The sequence below is a fragment of the Lonchura striata genome, chromosome 15 (genome assembly GCF_046129695.1).
Source record: "Lonchura striata isolate bLonStr1 chromosome 15, bLonStr1.mat, whole genome shotgun sequence".
In the NCBI taxonomy this organism is placed as follows: Eukaryota; Metazoa; Chordata; class Aves; order Passeriformes; family Estrildidae; genus Lonchura; species Lonchura striata.
Window position 1 is genome coordinate 17,018,711 of NC_134617.1, and position 18,546 is coordinate 17,037,256.

The window sequence follows — 18,546 nt, forward strand, 5'->3', positions numbered from 1 at the left end:
CTCCAGGACTTGCTTGGAGTAGGGAACCTTCAAATCAGCTCCTGGGATCTCCAGGTCGCCCTGAGTTGCTCTGCTGCCAGCCTGTGGAGGTCAGAGAGGCAATTGCTCCTGGAAGGACCCTGGTGACACTGGGCTTGTCTGGGCTGTGCAGCTGCCAGGGAACTTGGCCAGCTCCAGAACAGCCCAGTGTGGGAGGATGTCAAGAGAAATAGTTCAGCTCATTATCCAGAAAAGATGTAGTGAGACAAAATGCAGTGGTGTCACTCCCAAAATCCTGCCCCAGGAGTGCTGTGGTGGTGCCAGGACATGTGAGACACAGACAGAGCCGGTGTGGGAATTGTGGTGGAGATGACCAGGGAGCAAATCCTTCCCTGGGACAATGAGTGGACAGAGAACATGGACTGAACCATTGGCTGAGTTCCAGTGGAGTCAGCCCAGGGGGATGGAGGTTTCCAGGGTTTTTCTAAGCACAGGATTACTTTTGCTTTGATACAGCAAGGCTGAGGTGGCCCTCAAGGAATCCCTGCCCTGTTGCACAAAATGGAGATATCTCCGGGTTGGTGGTGCTGGGACTTTCCCTTCCACCTCCCCCCCGCCATCCTCATCCTCACAGGAAAACTGGCAGAGCAAGTTCTCTGGGACGGAGCTGCCCCAACTCTCTGCTGTGCCTCCACCTGAACAGGGGCCTAATTAGCACTAATTAGCAGCTGTGACCCTGCGTGGCAGCTGTGCAGATGTATGACACAGATCTGTCACACAGTGGTACAGCCTTGTCTGAGCAGGGCACACCCAGAGACTGCTCCTCAAATTGCTGCAGCCAGGTAGGCATGGGAATATTGTGCTTGACTCATGGAAACATTTAGGGAGGAAAAGACCTCCAAGACTGAGTCCAAGCCACGGCCAACGCCCATCTTGTCCCCAGCCCAGAGCACTCAGTGCCAGCTCCAGGTGTTCCCTGGACACCTCCAGGGATGGGCACTCCAAACCTCCCTGAGCAGCTCCTCCCAATCCCTGAGCCCCCTTTCCATGGGGAAATTCCTGCTGCTGCCCACCCTGAGCCTGCCCTGGCCCAGCCTGAGGCCGTTCCCTCTCCTCCTGTCCCTGTTCCCTGGGGCAGAGCCCGACCCCCCGGCTGTCCCCTCCTGTCAGGAGCTGTGCAGAGCCACAAGGTCCCCCTGAGCCTCCTTTGCTCCAGGCTGAGCCCCTTCCCAGCTCCCTCAGCCTCTCCTGGGGCTCCAGTCCCTTCCCAGCTCCCTCAGCTGCTCCTCCTGGGACTGACTCTTTCCCAGTGAGTTTCTATCTCAGAATAAATTTATCAAAACCTGTTTTTTAATCTTATTATGCCTTGAACATGTTGCTCAGTCCTCATGAAGTTTTAAGTTGTCAGTTGGTCAGAAACAATTTTAATTTACAGGTACAGAGATTGATATCCCCACTCCTGCTTTCCTCGGTGTTCCACACTAAAGGCAAAACATTTGATGTTTTTATGATGCTTTCCTTAATTAATTTCTATGTATTTCTCCTTCTCTCACATCATAGGAATTGCTTTTACCACACCATTAAGAGCAGATTACAGGAACTCCATTTCCATCTGACTCCTCCTGCCAGAATGAGACCCATCCTGCTGTGCAACATGCATTGCTGTGGTGCAGGAACCCTTGGAGCTGCTGTGATGGCAACATTTATTTACCCTTTGTGCAAATTAATGGAAGATTTTCCCTCTCTTTTTTCTCTTTGCCCTGGGAATCCTTCCCATACTCAGAACACCAGGTTGTGCTTTGGAAAGCACCAGGATTGCTGTGCTGTCAGCAAACCCCTGCCCTGGGTATATTTAGACTGAGACATGCTGATTTTTTACTTTGGTGTCCCAAACAAATCTCTGCTGCCTTGGTTGATGTCCAGAACCAATGGCTGATCGCAGGGACAGAATGGAGCTGGATTTTGTCCCACCTTTCTCAGTGACACCTGTGTGGGGGTGTTACACAATGGGTCTAATTCCACCTGCAAGTCCTTCCTTAGGGGTTGTGATGGGAAGGGGGGGAAGGATCCAACTCAGCTGCCAGGGGGGGCAGGTTTGGGCAGGAAAGGGTGGATTTTCCATGGCAATGGGGCATCAGGGTGAGGGGCAGTGCTGCTGTGGGTGGCCTCACTTTGGGGCAGGGGCATCTCTGGGTTTGGCTTTGTCCCCATAGATGGAAATGGGGCAGCTTTTGGGGCACAGCCATTTGTCGTCCCCAGGCTGTGAGCAGAAGCAGGGAGGGAGGGCCATTTGCAGCTCTTGCTTTACCTTTTAAATGCTCTAGAAAGGGTTTAGACCTCACGGTAAGTATTGTTCTAAGTCATTTTGAGTGGATGAAGGACATTTCTGCTGATGCCAATGTCCTGTGGAGCAGGTGAGCTGTCAGTAAGAAAGGACTTTGCACCATTTCCATTTGTTCATCCTCCATCTCTTCTACATTTGGCAGAGATTTGAACAGGTAACAGACAAAAATGCTTAGCAGGGAGTTCCAGGTCCATTTTCACAGCAAGCCCAATGCTGTGCTGTCACAGCACGCTGCTGCTTAGGACAGATTTGCATCCAATTTCCAATGCCTACGGCTGCACTTGGTCCCTGCTGCCGGTCAGAGGGCAGCCTGAGTGGCCTTGGTCCCCAAAGCACCTGAGCTCTGGACGGCTGCTGGATGCTCCGGGGCTCCTGTGGCAGAGGCAGCTTGCCAGCAGGATCTACACCCTAAAGGCTGAATAAGTTGCTCATTGCCAAGGGTTGAGGTCAGCTGCGTGGAAATGCCCAGTGGTGCCAGCAAGACCAGGCCTAAGGCACAGATTAGGATTTATTAAACTGAACTGTTTATGAAGCAGACAGTACAACGTGCAGAGCCCACAGAATCCCAGAATGGTTTGGGCTGGAAGGGGCCTTAAAGCCCATCCCATCCCACCCCTGCCATGGCAGGGACACCTCCCACTGCTCCCAGCCCCGTCCAGCCTGGCCTTGGGCACTGCCGGACCCAGGGCAGCCCCAGCCGCTCTGGGCACCTGTGCCAGGCACGGAGGGAGCGATGGAGGCGAGTCTCCCGGGCGCTTTCCAAGCTTTCCGTCCCCCAGCATCCAGCACCAAGCCCGCCCTGGCCCTTCCCACACGGATCGACCCCGGCAGCGCGGGACAGGCCCCGGCCCTCTGCCGTCCCTCGGAGGCGCTGCCCGCCGCTGCTGCTCCATTCCCGTTCCCGTTCTTCTTCCATTCCCGCTCCCGTTCCCATTCCCTTTCCCGCTCCCGTTTTCTCTCCCTTTTCCTGTTCCCATTCCTATTCCCGCCCCCCTTTCCTCTTCCCATTTCCATTCCCGTTCCCGTTCCCCTTTCCTGTTCCCGTTCCCCTTTCCCGTTCCCTTTCCCGCTCCCATTTCCGCTCCCGTTCCCGCTCCCGTTCCCCTTTCCCGTTCCCTTTCCCGCTCCCATTTCCGCTCCCGTTCCCCTTTCCCGTTCCCTTTCCCGCTCCCGTTCCCCTTTCCCTTTCCCGTTTCCCCGCTCCGTTTCCCGCTCCCGTTCCCGTTCCCCTTTCCCGTTCCCTTTCCCGCTCCCATTTCCGCTCCCGTTCCCCTTTCCCGTTCCCTTTCCCGCTCCCGTTCCCCTTTCCTGTTCCCGTTCCCCTTTCCCATTCCCTTTCTCGCTCCCATTTCCGCTCCCGTTCCCCTTTCCCGTTCCCGTTTCCCCGCTCCGTTTCCCGCTCCCGTTCCCGTTCCCCTTTCCCATTCCCTTTCCCGCTCCCATTTCCGCTCCCGTTCCCCTTTCCCGTTCCCGTTTCCCCGCTCCGTTTCCCGCTCCCGTTCCCGTTCCCCTTTCCCATTCCCTTTCCCGCTCCCATTTCCGCTCCCGTTCCCCTTTCCCGTTCCCGTTTCCCCGCTCCGTTTCCCGCTCCCATTCCCGTTCCCGCTCCCTTTCCCGCTCCCCTGCGGGCCCCTCACGCCGCGCCCCGGCCCCGCCCCTCCCCTCCCGGCATCCCCCGCGCGCCGCCCGTGCCCAATGGTCAGCGCGGAGCCGCCCCGGGGGCGGGGCCAGGCGCGTCGGGGCCACGCCCCTTCCGCGAGCGCCGTGACGTCACGGCGGGCGCAGCGCGCGTGCGCGGGCGCGCGGCGGGGGCGGGCGGGCCGCGGCGGGGCCTGGCGGGCGCGGGGCGGCGGCGGGGCCGGGCCGGGCGGGCGGGCGGAGCGGAGCGGCCGCCGCGATGGAGCCCGACTCGGTCATCGAGGACAAGACCATCGAGCTCATGGTGAGTCGCCCCCGGCCCCCGCGCACACCCTCCCGGGCCCTCTCGCCCCCCCCGGCTCAGGCCCCGCCGGCGCGCCCGGCCCGCGGGGTCCGGCGCCGCCTCCGCGGGGCTGTGCCGGGCCCGTGCCGGCCCCGCGGGGCGATCCGCTCGCTCCCGCCTCCGCCGCGCTCCCGCGGCCCGCCCGGGGCGCCACGAGCGCCTGCGTTTCATTGGAAATAAATAAATAACTACAATGAACCTGGCGGGAGGCAGGGCCCGGCCGGGGCACGAACCGAAAGCGAAATGCCCCGGGCGGGACGGCTCCGGCTCCAGCCCCTCCCCGGGCCGGCCGGAGCCCTCCGCGCCCCCGGGGGCGGATCAGACCCCGCCGGGGAGCCTCGGGGCCCCGGGCCGGGGCAGCACCGGTGCTGCAGCTCCGGTCCAGCACACTCGGAATTACCTAACGAGACCTAATTGGTGTATTGGTTATACTCCTAATTAACGCTTACACCGCTAATTTCGCGTTAGTGGAGAGGCATCCAGGTGGGAGCAGTAGAAAGAGGTGCTGAATTTTTTTTTTTTTACTATAAGCAAATTAGATCTCTATAGGCAAATGGAGACTCCTCGTTTTACTGCATTAGGCGTGAATAAAATTAAATTAGGAGTAGGGAGAGAATAGTAGTCGGTAAATATCTTCTAATTTATTTGTTAGAAGCATAATTGCTTTTTCTCCTAAGTGTAATTTGCTCTCACATACAGAATTTCATACAGTTCTCCAGAACTGAGGGGCAAAATGCAAATAATTTCCCTTTAATGCACTCTGAAGGTGAGCTGGGTTCAGTGGAGACATAAATGTGTTTTTTAGCGAGTTGAGTTGTTGCTAAACTACCTGATCCAGAAAATACGAACTTTCTTCAAGTGTGCTATCTGGTCTCAAAAAGCAGAAATAAAATGAGAAAGAAAAAGAGGAACGTAGAAAGCCTTTGTGTATCTTTCATTAATGTTACTGGTCACTGAGGGCAGGGGCTTAAAAGCTGTTCCTAGGGAGCCTCCTCCCCTGGTGCTGTGGTCTCACACTTGCCCTGGGGGGCATCAGAGCCATCAGTGCCCTTAGCAGGGAGGACAAGGCTTGGCAGCTTTGTGGGGATCCAGCTCAGGGCCAGCCACCCTGAGAGATGCCTCCTAAATTCCTGGGAATTGGGCTCTGGTTTTTTCCTTCCGTGGAACAGTCACCAACACTCCTCTGCTTTGAGTTCTGTGAGTTGCTCAGGTAGCATTTGGAGCTGGAAGGTTTGGCTCCCTCAACTTTCAAAAACCGCTTTTCCATGTTTTCGCAAGTGCTCTCCCATTTTAGTCTCTCCTCTTTGCGGCCAGGTTGTATCAGGAGGAAGCAAATGGGACTTTTGCTGATGAGTGTTGTATCCTCCACTTGCTGGAGCCGGGAAATGTGCTAATCCGTGCAAATATCTGTGGGGTTAATAGGAGTTTTAGTATGTAGTAGGAGGTTTTAGACATACACTTTTCTCTCTTTCATAAGAAACTGATAAATATAAAAATTGAGTGAGATGAACAATTAATTCTGTGGTTGCCAGGAGAAGATGGTATACAATGTATAAATGGTTTACAATGTAGTTGAATTTAATGTTAACCTTAGTGGAGGCTTGCACAAGATCACTTATGTTTGAGTGGAGATGTTTCCCTAAAAGCATTGAAAATCACTCCTAAATGCAGATGTGGAGGTTTTGCCTTCTGATGTGGTGCAGAAGGGGAGATTCGCCAGGAGATTGGTTTGAATCCACAGGGCAGAAGCTGTTTGGGCTGAGTTCCCTGTTGGGAATTTCTTTGTGATCTGGAAACGTGGGAGTTGGTGCTGTGGGAAACATCCCAAACCCAGGATCTTCCCTGCCTGGCAGACTTGGGGGGATGCTGCTCTTTTTAAGAGTGTTCCACATTCCTAAAAGATGTTTGATACCTCTTCTTGATCAGGGAGATGGGGTTTGGTGCATTGCTTCCTTCCAGTGCCAGGGATGAATCTGTAGTAAATACAGGAGCAAATGTGTGATCTGAAAGTTCTGAGGAGCAAATACACTGTAATTCTGAGGGGCTGATAAACAAGAGGTTATGTGTCAACATGTTAATTGCATATAAGTTTCAGAACATGCTGCTCTAGCCCTGAACTGTGCCTTCCCGGATTGATCATTTGCATTTATTTAAAGGAAAATCAGTCATGGAAATAATACTGTTCTATTTTTAAGGCTGGAATCTCAGATAAATATTTCAAAGTTTCAGAGTGACAACTTTGATTTGCTGTGTGAAGTTTTAGTGAGTATTCCCAAGCCACTGTGTCCCTCAGATCAGCTGAACTCTTCCCGTGCTGTGTGCTGCTTCTGTGGATGCTGTCCTTAGTCATTCCCAGGGGGATGAGCATTGAGTGATGCCATTCACAGCTTCCACGTGCAGGTGGTGCCCACCTGTATGGGTGGGATACCCCCGAGGTTAGCTGGGACTGACTGGTTTGCCCAGGCTGAGGCTCCCTGTGTCTGGCAGGGCTGGGGCTGGTTCAGTCGTGGGCTCAGGGAAATGCTGGGTGTCAGCAGGCGGCTGAGGAGTGAGGAGGTAATCCAGAACAGATGGAGGACCACTCATTGAAAGGGCTCGTTCTGCCCCTGGTTTTGGTTTTCTCAGTGAAATTAGATAACTGTGACCTTTTTGCTCTTTTGAAGAACCAACTGCAATGCTTTGTGAAATAAGTTTTGTTACCTGCAGATCAGAGTTGTGTATAAAATCTGTGTTCAGTTGCATCAACCCTGTGATTTGCATTTACCTTCAATATGTGCTAAAAGCCTGTTCTTAATTTTCCCAGGAAGCTTTCCATAATTGTTATTTAGTGTTACCAGCAGCTTTCACAGTGTGAGGGGGTTAGCTGCTTAGGTTGTTGTAACAGAATACATCAGTGTGGCACGTAGTTTGGGAGGCCTTTTATACATTTATTGGTGAGCTGTGCACTGTGAGATGTGGATGGCATAACAAAATAAATCTGCTGCTCCCAGGCTCCCGTACCCACCATGGCTCCTGAGCAGGAATCCAGCTGTGTGGAAATTCTCCCACTCACTGAGCTTATGCCCCTCATGTTTCACTGTGGCCTTGCTGCCCAAGCTGCTCAACAAACACAGGTCTCTGTGCTGGCAGGTTAAATTCAGGGTTCAGTGCTCTGTGGTAGGAGCATGAAAAGGTTTGGAAAAGGCCATGCCTGGGAATAAAATGGGCAAGGAGTTATTCACACTGCTATCATTTGTATCTTGAAGTTATATGTATGGAAATAATCTTCCTAACACATGGCCTTCAATGTCTAGAATGGTTCTCTCTGGCTCTCCTAAAAGTGTCCAGTGTTTAAGTACCTCGGTAAATAATAAATGAGGAATTATAATTGAATATCTTGCCAAAAATCTGTTTCTTCTGGCAGGACTTTGATTTGAGGTGGGGGTGTTCAGTTCAGAGGTACCAGTCTGAGACGGAAGTGTTTCACACAGGCCTCCCTGAGCAGCAGCAGCTCCTGCTGTAAATCACTCCAGGGGTACTGAAGTTCCTTGGGTTACTGCAACTGGACATGGTTGTGCCCCTAAACTATTTAAAGCTCAAAGTGCAAAATAAGTCCCAACATTCTGCTTGGAAGCTAAAATACAGCTGCTGTATATATAGCTCAGTAGGGCTATAGTGCTCTGGCTTTTTTCTTCCCTGTGTCAGTCATTGCAAACCAAGCAGGCAGTTGGATTTGTGGGATTTTTTTTTCACATGCTCTTGGAGGAATCCTTCAAAGAGTTGACTTTTGTAGCGACACAGATACAGGCAATGATCATCTTTGCAGCTGAAACAAAGGAGTACTGTTCTAGCTGAAATTTGACTGGTTCTTAATTGAAGCCTTGGAGTAGATGGAGTGTTAGTAAGGCATTTGTAAACCTGTGTGTAACCTTGATATGCTTTCTTCAGCAGGATAACGATCTGTTTGCTTTGCTGGTATCTTTTTTTTAATCAGCAGCTAAATGAACAGAGTTGAGAGCTGCATGTTGGACAGTGAAGCATGCAGGGTTTCATACATGGGGAAAAATGCAATGGCTGGAGCAAACAGCTAAAGAGGTGGTGGTGGGATGGATGGATTTTGAGGAAGGCACAGCCTTGGGATGAGCCTTGGGGCAGGGGATGTGAGGTGTGTGCTGCTGCCAGGTTCTGAGAATGATAGTCCCGTTTCAGAGAGTGCCTTGCACAGGAGGGAAACAAATCTGAATAGAAGACATTGCTGTGACTTTGGCAGCAGTGCAGAAAATGGGAAGGAAGAGCTTAAGAACATGAATTAGAGCAAGGCAACTGCACTTAGAACCAGTGGAGTGGTGAAAGGAGGGAGGTGGACAAAGGAGTGTGGAACCCTTTATCTTTTGGGAAGGGTTAGCGGAAGCAATGGCCTGACTGGGGAAATGAGATGGCAGAGGGAAGGAGGCTATAAAGATACAGAAGTGTGCAAAGTTATCTGAGGTTTGTGATGATGGTGGCAGTAGCCATCAGATTATTCAGGTGAAAGAAAGCTGCAGATGTGCCAGTTGTGGGGGAACTTCTGAAACTAAATTGGTTCTTAATGAAAGGAAGTTACCAATCCTTGGGGAGACTGAGCTCTGGTGTTTCACCAGAGGCATTTTATATCTCATTCCAGACTCAGAGATTTCTCACCTCACAATGCAGGTACATTTTCTGACATGACAGAGTTCTCCAAGCTCTGCCTGGTGCTGAGCTAGTGAGGTGCAGCAGAGGAAGTTCCCTGCAGCCTGGAACATGTGCAGGGCTCCTCTGGGTGAGTGTGACCAGGCAGCTTTTGGCCCCAGAGCTCTGCCTGGGGGCCAGGAGCTCCTGGAGTAAATCCCTGTCCAGGTGCCCGTGTGGATCGAGATCCTGTCTCTGCAGGCAGCTGCTGTGGGTGCAGCTGTCCTCTCTGAAGTGCTCTGGGGTTGCTGCTTTGAAAAGCCCATCTGCCTTTGCTGCGTGTCAGACAGTGCTGTCTGTGTCCCTCAGGATACAGAGCTTTGAGCACTGCTGAGATTTGGGTCACTGAGGAGTGTTGTGAGCAGCATCACAGCAAAACAGCCCGCCTTGTTACAAGCTGTACCCTCGGAGAGACCTGGGAATGTTGTTTGAAGGATGGATGTACCTTTTCATTTCATTTCATGTTTTCTAAAACACCTCTGCTGCTTGTTAAATCAACTTGTCGTGTGTGTCTGGATGTGCTGGGTTTATTGCCTTGCAATTTAGAGGTCGCTGGTGCTTTGGCATTTCCAGTTGCCCGTCCCTGGGCAGCTCGGAGTGCTTGTGCAGCAGTGTGCTCAGGGAGATTGCTGATGGCTTTCAGATGAAATGGATGTTGCAGCAAATGTGCCAATGCGAGAGCAATGATGTGTGGGAGAGAACAAGAGACTGTGCTTATGAGAGGGCTGCTCTATGAGAGGGAATTTTTCTGTTGCAGGGCAGAAAATGAATTGAAGGGAAATGAGAATATTGACTGAGTTGTTTAAATTAATGCTGATGGGTAACAATTCTTGCCTTCTAGCTTTTTCGTTGGGCGACGTCTTCTTTGTACGGATGCCACTATTTATGTTGTTACATAATCTGATTTCGTGATTTGATTTTTATGGCATCATTATTCACAGAAAATCCACTTTTTCTGGAAATTCCCTTCCTTCCCCAGTTTATTGATGTATTTATGAACTCAGTGGTGTGACATCTGACAGCCTACCCCGTTTTCCTATACCACTTCCACACATTTCCCAATACGAGCAATGCATGACCGAGAGCAGATAATGCAAAAATAATGCAATGCCATTGATGTTTTAACAACGAAAAGCACTGACTCTTTCTGAAAACTTAATTTGCTTCTCATACAGGCTAAATTAACAATGGGAACATTTCAAGGCATGTCGTTTCTTTGGTGCTTTGTTAATCCACATCCCCGCAGGACTTGCATCCTTGTACTTCCACCCCAGGAAATTAACAGTTTTGTGTGGGATCAAAGAGGAGTTTGGCTTCCTGGGCCCCTTTGTTGGATGAATACAGATGGAAATTTGTAAGATGTAGGTAGGGACCTACTTGCTAGGAATAGGGAGTGGTGTGTTTTCTGGATAAAAGGACAAAAAAAGCTTTTTGGGTCAACTTCAAGCTGGTGGCAACACTTCAGAATTTTGGTTTACTTGTTGACTTAGAGGAGAAGAGGAGAATCACTATATTTATATATATGTATGTTCAGTGTTACAAGTTTGCTCTGAGTTTCATTCTGTTGAGGAGTTCTTGAATGTGGAGTTTTGGTATAAAAGATGTGCCAATGTAAACTGTTTGCCTTTTTGAGAGGTGTGAGCTCGTGTATTTCAGGATGGTTTGCATGATGGGGCTGTTCTGAAGTCTTCCAACCTTTGCAGTGGAGCCAATTTCTGGTTTTCAGATAAAAGCACCTAAATCTCTTTGAAAATCTATACTCGGAATTTGCAAAACTTAGTAAGCTCCAGCTTGGACTTGATGGAGAATCTTGTTGGCAATTCTCTTGGGGCAGGGGAGGACTAGCCAGGGAAACTTGTTATTCATGCTGTCTCCAGCACACCAGTCCTTCTGGAGACAAAAATCAGACCTGAGCTCTTACACTTGCAAATAATGTTGAGGTTTGGCTTCCTGAAGAAGTGCCTCTCCTTCCAGCACCCTGCTGGCTCTGCAGTGACTTGGCAAATCTGTACATTTATATAATTTGATAGCTGGCTTCTTGCTGAGCTGTGTTGTATTCCGAAAATTCTGAGTCATATGCCTTGACATCCTAGCACTTTCCTTAGCAGCCTTAAAAATCATGCATTGGACATGGTACTGGGCCTACAGCGCTGCTTTGTCCTTGAAACGCTGCCCTGGGATTGACTGCCTTTGCCAGTGGCTGGAAAGCAGGAAATCACCCCGCCATGAAGATGCTCCTTTCTTTGAGGAGCTGTGGGCAGTCAGGGACAGTCCTGTTCTCATGGAAATGGTTTCTTGGCACAGCTGGAAATTGTGGCAGTTTTTCCACCCTTCTGTTAGTGGCTGGAGATTGAAATGTGGGCCACAGCAGTGGAGGCTGATGTTCAGCTCTCTGGAGGGGCTGCAGATCAGAGAGGATGAGAGGGGTGGTGATGCTTTCCTCTGGGGGTGTAGCAGCATTGTGTTCTCACTGCTGGTAGGGGAAACTGTAGGCCATGGCCCAAAGTTTCTGGAGCTCTTGGTGGAAGTTGCGTGGTTTGGTCTCTGTAGACTGAGCTTTCTGTTGCATGTGGAGTGTGTGTTTTCTGCAGACCACATCTTCTCTGAGGTGTCACTTTCTAGCTGCTTTAAAGTAGTCACACTCTCACTGTGCTGTGGGCAGGACTTGCTGGAGGCAGTTTATCTCCCTGCTTAGCAAGAGGTGACAGTTTCTTGTCTTAGGAGAAGTGTACAGAATCTTACTCTCTTCTGGCTCTAGATTGTTTTCCAGAGACACAGCAGTACTGCAAATGTACTGAATACAGTGCTGTTGTTTTGATCAGGAGTGTCTTGACAACTCCATCTTTGTGCTGCAGACGTGTAAGGCAAATGAGGTCATTTTGAGCTTGGAGAAACAGGGAAATCATTGAAGTAAAGTACTTTAGAGGATGTTGCAGCCCAGGAGAACTGCATCGAGCTGTTGTGCAAACCTGTGTTCCTGGAGCAGGCCTGCAAAGTGTGAGCTGGTGGTTGAAGCTTCAGGACTCGCTTTGTTATTTGTGTTGTAGCTTCTTCTGATCTTCCTTAATCTTAGCAAAACGAGCTGTACCCCAAGACACTTGTTTGGGTGACCCAGGGTAAGGGAAGGAGCAATTTCTTGTCTGTAAATGCGTTTCTCTGTCTTAGATCCACCAATCCGACAACCCCACTAACGTAGTCGGTCCCGGGCTGGGCAGGTGCCTGGGCTGCCTTGTCTCTAACAGCATTAGCAGTAATTGGGATTTCGTTCAAGAAAGAAGTAGATACACCAAGCTGAAGATGATTGGCTGCTCTCTTTTAACAGACAAGTCTGAGAAGGAAAACCCATTCGAATCCCCTTTCATTCTGGATTGGTGGATCTGAAGCCCAGAAACAAAGTTTCAGGTAAGAAGTCACCCTGTACTATATCTTGCTGCTTCTGCTTAGATGAGTTTGTCCGCACATTCAATCCCTCGCTTTAACTGCTTCATGTCCCCCAAGTGTTAGGGCACAGGGAATCAGAGCTGAATCAGACAGGGCATGGCCAGGAGATACTGGAGGGAATTGCCAGTGTGCTGTGGAGCACAGGCCTGGGAGCACGAGGTGAACTTCTGTGTGTGCAGGAACGGGCACATTGGCTGCCGCAACCTGCTTTTGGAAGGGGAGAGCAGTCTTGCTAGTGACTGCCTTGGGCTCCCCATGGAGTTCAGGGAGGTGCCAGCTCTGAGTTCAGTCCCTGTCCTCTGATGGGTCCATCAGAACTGGAGAGAACTTCTCTGGTTATTCCTAGGACAATTTCCTATAGTTTTTACTGCTGAAATGCGATTTGAAATTCTGTTGTGGGCAGCACTAGGAGTCAGTGTCCCAAACCCTTCTGAGCTGTCAGTGTGAAGTTTTGGCCCAGCTGTTATGGGACAGGTGTAGGGCAGGAGTGGCAGGAGGAGCCTCACAGTGACACTGGGTTTATTTCAGAGTAGGGGAGAGCCATTGTACTTGGAGTCACATTCCTCTGAGGTTTGGGATGCCTGCAGAAGGCTACGACACTTTGTCTTGAAGATGGGTTTGGAAAGTGTTTGTGTGCCTCAGGAAGGCAAGCTGGGTCCCTGGCTGTCAGGAAAATAAAATTAGTAAGTTCAGTATTGTATCTGGTGTGAATGGGAGAGCTGCACCTCCCAGTGCCCAGCTTTACTGTAAGTTGGTGCTTTGATGGACTTGACAACATATTTCTAAAGTCACTGTGAAACAATGTACCTGGATTCCTGTAAACAATAACAGCAGTAATGTTCAGCCTTTGTATGTTCTCCTTTGTAGGCAGTTACTGCAGTGAATGGTGAGGCCTCAGTATTTAACCTCCTGTAGTAGAAACTCTGTAGATGCTGTTGATCTCATGCATGGTTTTAATTCTGCGTTTGTTTTGCTGGTGTGGTATTTTGTGACGAAGTTATATTTGAATTTAATTGATAAGTACATTTATAATAAATTACTTGTGGAAAGGGTGCTGTTGTTTCCTGGTTTGATTTTTTGAGTGGTTGAATTTTATTTGGTTAGGGTGGAGAAGTCTGTTTTAGTGTGACTCTTAAATAAACCAGAGAGAGAATCTAAGGGAAATACTTACTAACCTTAGACTGACACATTTCTTGTATTCTCATCTAGTATCAAATTGAATTTGTTCCACACAGCCATCAGACTCACTTTGAAGTTAAAACTGTAAAATAATATCTTTCTGTGGAATATTTGCTGTTCAGGGTGTGCCTTTTTCTAAAATGAGAGAACAGGGAGGCAGAAGCTAACTTTAGTGATGAAAACTGAAAACAGGAAATAATTTAAAATACACTGAGCAAGGAAAAAAAGAGGAAACATAAATGAGTGCACTTGCTGATCAAGATCCTCAATGTTATTTAATATTGCTTAACTTTTGGAAATATCAGCTAGCCCTACAGCAGTAGAGCTGAGCAGGTTGGAGACTTTGCTCTTGCCTGTGTTTTGAATGTTACAGTTCAGAAAGTGCAAGGTGAGGCAGCTCTCATGGCTGTGGCAGTGTTCCTGTGCAGCCTGGGGTGTGCAACCCTGCCTGGGAGCCCTGGGTTTGTTCCTGGCAGCCCAACCTCCACAGGCATCGGAACTTGTCAAGTGTTTCCACCCTGCCTTGGCTGTTGTAGGATTTATTGTTAGCTCTGTTAGGCCTCAGCCTTGAAAACCTAAGGGTCTGAGACAGCTTTTAACATATTAGACAAGGTTCAGCCACGTTTCTTTCCTGTGTTTGACGCCCTTGCAAGTTTCTTCTGTGTGATTTGCACTGTTGGGTCTGTGTTGCCCTCTCAGGATTTGTCCGGAGCTGCTGGCTGAAGATGTCTCTAAGTCCCTGTTCTGCTGCAGGAGAGCAGAAGAAAGTGCTTTGCTTTAGAAAGGGCCTTTTTAGTGTAACACAGGGGATGTTAGTGCTGAAAGGTGTATCACACAAGTGCAGGACTTGGGCTATATGTACATGAAGGAAGCAAGGGTTAGTCTAAATGCTGTGTATTTTGGAAAATTGAGATTATTTCAGTTAATGTTCAGAGTGACTTATGCAAACATCTTCGTATTTTTTCACAGTCCTTTGTATTTTCTTGAAAATGAGCTTGCTGCATCTCACGAGTCTTACCGTGATTAATAAATTATAATGGAGTAAGATGGTTATTCTATTCAAATAAAGCATTTAATCTTCTCTCCACTGAACCCATATTCTTTTGTAGCATTGACTGTGTGTAGCAAACACGCTTTGATCTTCAGGAGCAGAGTGGGACAGCGTTATCCGTCAGCCTCCTGTGAATTCAGTGTCCTATCTAGAGCATCACTGTGGTAATAAGGAGAATTTCTCTGATCAATTCTTTTCCCTTGTCTTGCTTTAAATTTCCTGATTCCTCACTTAATGTTTTTCCCCAAATGCAAGAGCTTATATGAAGATCTCGAATGGCTGTTGGAAGGTTGTTCCATTGAGCAATTTTTATTGTGAATGGCAATGATTTGGCTAAATTGATTTTCCTAATGGCACTGTGACTCAGCTATTGGTTACCTATTTTTTTAAGATCTGATAACAATAAAAGAAGAGTCAAAAATTTTTCACAAATTAAAGTGAGTTTTCCACTCTGTGAGTATTTATTTATGAGAAATTTGTTTTTGCATTTGTAGCTTATGGAAGGACAGAAATAAATGCAAGAGTAAATTACAGCTAAAACAACTTTGTTGACCTGGGAGTCCAGTTCTTCTGAAGCTGAAGCAGATTGCCAGATTGCACATGTAAAACTCCCTGGAATGTGGAAACGTGTTGTATGGATGGTGCTCCAACAGCCTTCCGAATCCCCCAGGCCCAGTGGGGTTGCATTTGTCCATGGGAAAAGTAGTGATGTGATGGCACCGATTCCAACAGACTCGTGTGGAGCACGTGGGCACAGGGCATCTCCCGGGCACAGCCTGGCTCTGGGGTGGCAGCAGGAGGACCCAGAGTGCTCCTGTTGGTCAGGCACTCGTGTCTGTGCCTCCAGGGACGTGCGGGGACCATCCCCTGCCAGCCGGGCTGTCCCTGGGGAAGCTTATGTCACCACTGCCTGCATGTCCCACCCAGTGTTCACACACACCCTTGGATGTTCTGCTTTCTCACCTGTGCACACTCATTCCCAGCCCAGGGCTTCACCACTGCTCTGCTTGGCACTGTTTGAAGCCTGAACAGGAAAAGCACCAGGTCAGATCTGGAGGAAATCCCAGCCTGCAAACCGGGAGCTGGAGTTGGCTGCTGTTCCTGCCGAGTGTAAAATAATAATGAAGACCCTGAAACAGTGTTACTGCTCATATTTTTTATGTCTTGGTGTGGTTAATGCTGATTTTTAAGGAGATCTGAACTTGCCATTAAGTTGGAGGTGGGAGCATAAGGCTTTCCCAGACTGCCAGACTGCCCTCAAATCCAAGCTGGCTTTTCAGAGCACCTCTTGGGCTGCATTAAACTGAACTCCCAGCCATGGAGAGGGGTTTAATTAGCACCACTTGCCCATAAAATTATCTTAATTCTGATAAATTTAATTTAAGTGTTGGTGGAAATAAATAGCAATTGTGTTCATCCAGGCCTAAATCAAAGTAAACTAACCAGGAAATCACCAGTTTTGAATAGCATGTGAGTTTCTTATAGCTAAGTGTGAAAAAAATTGACAGTGAAGGTTGAGGTTATTTGATTGTACCTTTTCTGCATATTTTTGCCTTAAGACCAGAATATCCCAAGCTGTAAACACACCAATAAATTTGGACTCCTTAAATTATCTTGTATAAATAAAATTAATTGAGCAAAAAGTTCTGAGGTCATAATTTTAATATTTTATAAAACTTGCAGCATAAGTCTGGGTTATATAAATGCTGTCATTCTTGGTTGTGACATTGCAATATTGCCATGTCTGGGTTGCAAAGGTGTTCTAATTTTATCAGAAATACAGGCTATAAGCATTTCTTGAGCAATTTAATGGGCTTTAATAAATGTGTGAGGGCTTTTAAGGGATACAAAAGTGTGAGGAATACTGTGTGACAGTATCAGATGCTCTGGGCATGTTACACTGCTTTAACCAAGCCATGTTGTAACCTGTAAGCAGAAAAAGGAAAACTTTGGATAGTTCAGGGCCTGAGAGGGTGTTTTTTTAATACCTCCATCCTAAAAGTTCCCAGCTACAAAGTTGGTTTATTGGATGCACAGTGTTGTGTGCTTTGCTATTAATATAAGAAGTTTTTAACATTTGAGTTTTAAAGACATTGAAGCATATTCCCTTTTTACTGAGGATTTACATGTTTCTCTGGGAATGTAGCATTTTGTATAGGCTGCTTAAATTTGAGATTTAAAATTGAAACATAAAGCTTGAAATATAATTCCTGGGGCTAGACCACCAAAGCAGTTCTTTGTGTATGGAATTAGCATCAATCATCTAATAATAAAATTAGAGTATGAATATTTGCAAGCACAAAGCTTATAAAGGCTCAGAATGAATTTCTTTGCCTGTTCCCTCCTTGGCCTGGGGCTCAAAGCCCCTCTCAGCTCTGCAAAGAGGACCTCCAGGTGATCCACAGCCCTCAGAATGTGAGGCAGTTAAAGTTCTGCATTGCTAATTACCTTATTCCTTAAAATCTGAGTTTAGGCCAAATTTCAGTTTAGGCCTTACCTTAACCTGATCTGTGTTCTCATTAATTCTGTGCCCATTGGCCACTGGCATTTTCCCCTTCCCAGGCTTTATTAAATGGTGCTGCACCTCCCTGGGCTCGTGGCAAAAGAAGGACCAGTGCAAGGTGAAACCTTTGGAACATTGATAAGCTTTTATTCATGACAGGGTCAAGCAATAACATGTCAGGGAGGCACACAGATATTTGCACGTTCCTGTTTCGGTGTGAAGTGGGACACCATATTTGTAGCATTGTGCAATAGCAATGCTGCAGCTGAGTGTCCAGGGAGTTTTTGTAAAGCCTTTCATGCAGGGTTTCGTAATGCTGTGAAAAGGATTTTGTGCAGCTTGACCTTGGCATGGAAATGGCTTCGGTGTCTAATGCATTATGAATTAAATTTTTTTTAATGTTATCAAGTTACCCATTTTTCTCTTAAGCAATTTTCTCTTAAAATTCAGTTTATGTAGCTAGAGTAGCTCCTAGACTCCCCCACATAATAACAAATAAACCAGTGATTTTTAGCTTATAATTTGTAGACATCTACAAGTGCCAATTAATTATAAACATTATGCACGGCTTTTTACGCCAGATCTGAACATCTCAGGAGAGGAGTTTGCTGTGTTTATTATCAATGACTTTTGTTAAGTCATGTGAACAAAATTACTTTTTTTTTTTTTTTTTTTTAAATCAGGCCTCTGTGTTTAAAAATGTTTTTGGGTTTTAATCAACACCTGCAGAAATACCCTGAATTTTGCTGGTTCAGTGTTGAAGAACAGCCATGAAGATATTGTCCTAAATAGGAACAAATAGTGAAACAGATTGGAAGGGGAATTTCTTGAATTATACACGTATTTTTTAAAAACAGACCTATAAAAGTATGTATCTTCAGTAAATGGGTTTTAACAGTACATCCCATCTCTTTTGAAAATACGAAAACCTCTTTTTTTTTGGTGTCTTCTTGAAGTTAAGGTAGTTTCCCTGTTGTCATTTATTGACTGTCTTAGAAGTGTCCTGGGAACTAAATCTCCAGTGTTAGTGTGAGGACATGTCAAAGTTAAGTAATGCAAAGTAATGACAGATATAGTGGAGTAATTTATAGCTAAATCCCATTTCTCTAAACATTAAATAAAATTTAAAAAACTTTTAGTAATTGAAAACTATGGGTTTGTTTTACTATTAAAGAATAATACAATAAAACATAGATATGGCTATTTTTACCCTTGTCCATAAGATTCATGCTCCCACTCTTGCCTTCCCTTGCCACAGGCAAGGACATGCCTGTGGAATCAGCACCTTCCTGCTGGGTAAGAGGGAATTTCAATGTGTTTTGGTGCTGCTAGGGGCATTCTTGTGCTGGTTTTGCTGTAATTTCTCTCCTTAGCATGGA

The 18,546-nt window shown here is 47.5% G+C and overlaps 1 protein-coding gene across 4 annotated transcripts in view; it reads left to right on the forward strand.

Moving 5' to 3' along the window:
• The first annotated feature begins 4,174 nt into the window (after positions 1-4,174).
• FBXW11 (F-box and WD repeat domain containing 11) overlaps positions 4,175-18,546 on the forward strand; it is a 68,091-nt gene continuing 53,719 nt past the window's right edge. The window contains exons 1-3 of one of the 4 annotated variants that reach the window (XM_077786723.1): positions 4,180-4,265; positions 12,316-12,395; positions 14,723-14,828. Coding sequence is in view for 2 of the 4 variants with exons in the window: in XM_021544864.2 (XP_021400539.1) it covers positions 4,221-4,265 (45 nt within the window). In the remaining 2 variants the exon portion in view is untranslated. Of the gene's footprint in view, positions 4,266-12,315; positions 12,396-14,722; positions 14,829-18,546 lie in introns of all 4 variants that reach the window. The other 3 variants (XM_021544866.2, XM_021544864.2, XM_021544865.2) reach the window with 3 other exon arrangements.